At 32.2% G+C, this 6,189-nt stretch overlaps 1 protein-coding gene across 4 annotated transcripts in view; it reads right to left on the minus strand.

The window, feature by feature from the left end:
• Positions 1 to 22: 22 nt before the first annotated feature.
• Positions 23 to 6,189, minus strand: part of LOC106881593 (protocadherin beta-15) — a 363,194-nt gene continuing 357,027 nt past the window's right edge. For 2 of the 4 annotated variants that reach the window (XM_052973056.1, XM_014921466.2), the window contains exons 3-4: positions 1,277 to 1,424; positions 23 to 1,110 (exon numbers count right to left, since the gene is read on the minus strand). In XM_052973056.1, coding sequence (XP_052829016.1) covers positions 803 to 1,110; positions 1,277 to 1,424 — 456 coding nt within the window. In that variant the 3' untranslated portion in view covers positions 23 to 802. Of the gene's footprint in view, positions 1,111 to 1,276; positions 1,425 to 6,189 lie in introns of those variants that run through there. The other 2 variants (XM_052973060.1, XR_008265530.1) reach the window with 2 other exon arrangements.

Consider the following 6,189-nt stretch of genomic DNA (forward strand, 5'->3'; position numbering starts at 1 on the left):
ATCTTATATATATTTGAGTGTGTCTATTTACAATCTATCTCTCACACACACAGTTTTTGGGATGTGTGTGTAAGAGAACATGCGTGTGTATGCATGTATGTATTTAATACATAGATGCATATAGATATATATATATACATACACATACAACCATATGCACTTTATATATATATGTACATATACATATAAATGTGTTTGTATACATATATGTGTGTGATTGTACTGACAAATGAATGTATAAAGATATATATACAAAATATAATATAGATATTTGTTTGTGTGTGTGTTTGTATGTGCGTGCCTATTTATATATATATATAAATATATATATATAATTTGTATGCATATACATATATATATATATACACACGCAGAAGCACGCACACACACACATACATACATACATAGCATACATACACACATTCACACAATAAAATAGAATAAGATATCCTGCATCTATTTTGTTGAAAAACAGCATTTTTATATCCTTGTAACCATTAAATGAAAATGTTTAAAATGGTGTAAAATATTTCTTGCTTGTTCTCTCCCCCCACCACACACACACACACACACACACACACCATCTTCCTCCCTTTGTTAACATTTTGCAAAAGTAACATAATTCTTACAAAAATTTTCTTATCATCTTTTTCTTGTTTTTCTTAGTACAACAGTTTTTTTAATATCCATTTTGCTTGCTTTTTTTTGTTTTTGTATTGTTTTTCTTGTGTTTGTAATATTGTTTGTTAAGTTTACCTGTACATGTTTTGTTTATAAATATGGTGGGTTTTTTTTTTTCTTTTCAAGAATATGAGATCTTTGGTACTGCTGGTAATGGTTTGTTGTAGGTCATAAAACAATCCCTCATCGGTAGATTCCAAGTCTCTGACGGTACTGTAGTAATATTGCTGTTATTGGTTGTGGTATTGTTGGTTGCACTGCTTACTCTAAATGACTTTAGGTCAATGACATCGTTTGAGGGTGTGTTCTGGCCACTGTCTGATAGGTAGCTGTCCTTGCTACTAGTAGTACATTTTACTTTGCCAAGTGTCTGTGATAAGGACTTTAAATCTCCACATTTTAATTCTTTTAACTGAGATGATTTAAGACCTATGAAAATTAGAACACAGAAAAAAAAAAGATGTCCATTAATATGAAGTCATCCAAAGAAACATAAATAGGGATATTTTTTTAAATAGTTTATTTTTTTGGTCAAATTCCATCAATATCAAGTTTTATCATTAAATTTTCCATTCAAAACTGGTGTTATTTTTACCTGATAATTCTTCATAGTGTCCATTGTTTCTTTCAAGACAATTTTGACCATTGTTAATATGAGAAAATACTGTAAGCATTTCTTTGCAATGGTCAGGTGCCATAATCACACAGTCCTCTAACTTGTTAACACCAGATGTCATTGTGGCCTGAAGATTTTTTAAAAAGAAATCAGTAAGTTAGGAAAAAAACATTTCTTTAAAAAAAATTCAAGACGGAAAACACTGAAAATCAAATTAATAAAATAGAGAAACAAGGAATAAAATTTCTGAACAGATAGGTGTTTTTAGATTGTAAAATGCTCTATGTATACCTATATATACATTAGTCCTTCTTAGGAAGGTCTTTCAGTCAAAATCAGCAGAGAATCACTAGATCAGTTATCTAGCTATAGTCATTTTACATTGGCTTAAAATTTAGAACTCAAAACATATGAATTCCTGAGGATTTTGAGAGATATTTAACTGGTTGGATGAGTAAGTAGTTATTTAGTTTCAGGTCAGTTGTTATTGAGCAAACTAATGCTAATCAATGACATTTAAAACACAACCTCATCTTTATGTAGAATAAACGTTGTATACAGGCCAATTACTTATTTAAGATGACCCACAGTAACTTACTCTTTATCCTGCTTTTGCACAGTTATAGGGCATAAATAAAATCACGTGATTTATAATTTTTGGTAAACCTTATGCAATGCCACCATCCTAAGTGACAAACAGCCAAGGTCATATTTTTATGAAGGTATGATACTTTCATGTTATTTCTATCTTTCATATTTTCTGCACTGTTTATAAAAGGATTTAGCTATACAAATGTCTTTCTTGCTGCTTCTATTTCACATTCTACTTTTCTACATTGTAACAATAATTTCTTTCTTTTTTTTTCTTTTAATTTTATCATTGAATGACCATTCTATCATTACCAATTCAATCCTGAAAGACTGAAAATACTTTCAGTTAATATGAGACAAGTGGAGGTTACACTCTTTGTTTGGGGCCATACCACCATGGTTATAGAAATGTTGGAAATCAAGACTACGGAACACTTAAAGCTTGCAGCTAAATTAGAATCAAACAACACTCATTTTCTAAGATACTATTCAACTTCACCATATTATCTATCCTTTTGTTATGAGAATTCTGTGAAAATAATAATTGATGGCTTCAGTAGAAAGCTGCTTGGACAAGTGCCAAGGCTTTATCAACCTAGGTCAGAATGCCTGGATGAGGTTAAGTGTTGTAAGACCCCCAAACACCCAGTGATTCCACTATACAACACTGACAATATATCTACCCATTACATCTGTAGATGTAAGTTGAACTATCTAGCCATCTATAGACAGACAGACATCAAATCATCATCATTATCATTCAACATTTGTCTTCCATGCTGCTTAGTCAGGCAGTTTGACAGGATCAAATGAGCCAAAGGACTGCATCAAGTTCCAGTGTCTTCTCTGGCATGTCTTTTACACCTGGATGCCCTTCATAATGCCAATCACTTAACAAAGTGTACTGGGTGCATTTTTTCGTGACACCAGCACTAGTGAGGTCGCCAAGTAACATGCACAAGAAAGAAAGAAACAAACAAACAAAGAAACAAACAAGCAAACAAAGAACAAAAGTAAGTTGGAGTGCTGATAGCTGATATGAGAAAGTATTGACATCGATAGCAGATGTGAAAGGGTGTCTAAGGATAAGGTACAACAGTCATAAGATGTAGCTTAGATGAGAGCAAGATATAACTGGAAGAAGAAAACTAGTGGTCAGTGGAAGGTAAAATAAGAAGAGATGATAATGAGAATAGGGGATAGATGTTAAAGGAAGCACTTTGAGGGTGGGGAGAAGACAACTACTAGCACAAAGGGGATAAAATATGTGTAGATTCTGCTGCCATATGATTACAGCAGGTGAATAGTGTGGCATTGTTAGGAGAGTGATGGGTGGAGTGAGTGTTAGACAGACGAGAGGTGAGAGATTTGGTGCAGAGGCAGGGCCTATTGCATGTATATACATGTGTGTGTGTGTGCGCGCACGCACATTTACATGTGTACATCATAATTTCCTGTGTATAAGACATACGATTTCTATATTTAAATGTATCAAAATATTTCCCAGCATCTCATATCTAGAAAGTTCTCTAAAGGTAAGTAGATAGTTTCTGTTACATAGGTAACCTAACAAGTAGTGGAAGACAATGTCTTGAAATGAAAGTATCGTTGCTAGAATAAGAACAAGATGGAGAAAGTTAAGAGAGTTATTACTTTTGTTGTTGACAAATGGTCTCCCTCTTTCTTTCTCACTCTCTCTCTCTCTTTGAGTGAAAGGCAGATTGTACAATGTTGTGTACAAACAGCAATGCTACATGGCAGTGAGACATGGGCCCTGAATGCAGAGGACATGCTATGACAAGAAAGGAATGACACTTGTATGCTCTGATGGATGTACAACATCAGTGTGCATATGCTACAAAGGGAAAATGTATTGAGAGAAGAATTGTGTATAAAAGGAATCAGCTGTAATTTGCTAGTGAGAGAACCATGCTACAGGTTTATTATACTGCTGCTGCCATCCTTCCTGTACTGCAACTTAATACCTCTTTCTTGAGCCATTTGTTATCCCCTTATAGGAATATTTACCTTCACCCTTATACATTATACATGTGTGTATATGTACATATATATATATATATATATATATATATATATATATATATATATATATATATATATATATATATATATATATATATATATATATAGATAGATAGATAGATAGATAGATAGATATAGATATGCGTATATATATCTTATATATGCATGTACATATATATGTATATATAGACGATAAGGAAATGGAGGAAAAACAAAAAATAGAAGTGTATCTTTGGTGCTAAAAATTCAAAATACACTTCTATTTGTAGTTTTTCTTCTATTTTCTTATCGTCTATATACACATTAAACTACGGTTTACCTTTCTAAATTACCTGCTGCCACATACCTTATATTAAGGACCATACTTACTGAGTTAATTACCTGGTGTGCCTCTGGATACTTCTATCCCTTAGAGGGCTTAACACCTCTAACTTATACCATATATGTATATATATATATATATATATATATATATATATATATATATATATATATATATATATATATATACATATGCATATATATATATGTGTATATATATGCATATATATATTTATATATATATATACACACACACACATACATCTACACACACACACACATATATAAACAGAAATCTTACTCTACAGCATGTATTGGATATGTCTTCCTCTTCCAGAAAGAAAGAGAGGAGAAAAAGCAGTGTGTGTGCGTGTGAAAATATATATTGAGAAAAGATACAATGTATGAGTATATGTCCACAACAGATTATTTTATCAACACATTTTTGTGTGCAAAACCAATAGTTGATGGACACCATACTATATTACTAATGTATAATGAAGGAAAGTGAAACATCCAGCTTTAATAGTCATAGTGTGATTAGGTAAGCATGTACAATGTAGTTAGCATAAAGGAGTATGGCTGGAGTTGAAAGACACATACAAAATTTGTAGTTGACAATTGTGTTGGTAGGTGGACTTATGTAGTTAAAGCACCATAGTGTTGGTTGGTAGACAAATATGGTGTTGTTTGTAAACAGTGGTCATGTTGGCAGACCCGAACTATTATTGCTAATATTTAAGAAAAGAGAGAGGGATATGAATAAAAATGTTATGAGGTACAACATCATATATGTCTATTTATCTATCCATTTATCTATCTATCTGTCTACACACACACACACACACACACACATATATATATATATATATACCTATATATATACATATATATAAATACACACACATATATATATATATATATATATATATATATATATATATATATATATATAAGGCGGTGCTCCAGCATGGCCACAGTCAAATGACTGAAACAAGTAAAAGAGTAAAAGAGTATATATCACTGGATGTCATTGCATAGTACCAGAGACCCTGACATCTCTGTCCAATGTAAGAACACTATATATAACTACAGACTAGGATTCAAAAGACCACAACTTTTCAATATCTGACCAAATGGTCTCAGAGATCTACAAGGTGTAGATGTGGAAGTGTTCAAACAATGATTGGAAAAATTTTAATCCAATATACCAGATGAACCTACATCATGGCAAAAACTGCAAAGAAGGACAGCACTGTCCAGCTCACAACTTCATCAGGACTGATTCAGGGGACAGGACAAGAAAGTGAATAAACATGCATTAGTGCTAATGATGGTGCCCCAGTATGGCCATGGCCTCTGACAGAAACTGATGATAGAAAGTACACACACACGACACACACACACACACACATGCACACGCACGCATGCATGTATGTATGTATATATGTATGTATGTAGTGCCATCACTCTCCCTTTCTTCCATTACACCCTCTTCTATCAATCATTACTAAAACCTGTGACTATCCCTCAATGTCTTGCATGAAAGTGCATGCCCTTGACCTTCTACCTTCTGTTAACTTTTTCCTACTACATTGTACCTTGGGTTCTGCCATTCACCTGATGTTGATATTTTACAAAACAGTTGTGTGTATATATTGAGCACCTGACACTACACTTTGTATCTTGCTAAACACTGAAGAGGTGTTCAATAAGATTATATAATTTTCAGCAAACAATTGTGTAATCCTGCTGGTTAATTTACTGAAACACATAGCTTTCACAAAGCACAAAACACCAAATACGTTTTTTATAATTTTATATATATATATATATATATATATACATACATATATATATATACATATATACACACACAAACACATACATATATATATACATATATATATATATATATATATATATATATATATATA

Source organism: Octopus bimaculoides, chromosome 14 (assembly GCF_001194135.2).
Source record: "Octopus bimaculoides isolate UCB-OBI-ISO-001 chromosome 14, ASM119413v2, whole genome shotgun sequence".
In the NCBI taxonomy this organism is placed as follows: domain Eukaryota; kingdom Metazoa; phylum Mollusca; class Cephalopoda; order Octopoda; family Octopodidae; genus Octopus; species Octopus bimaculoides.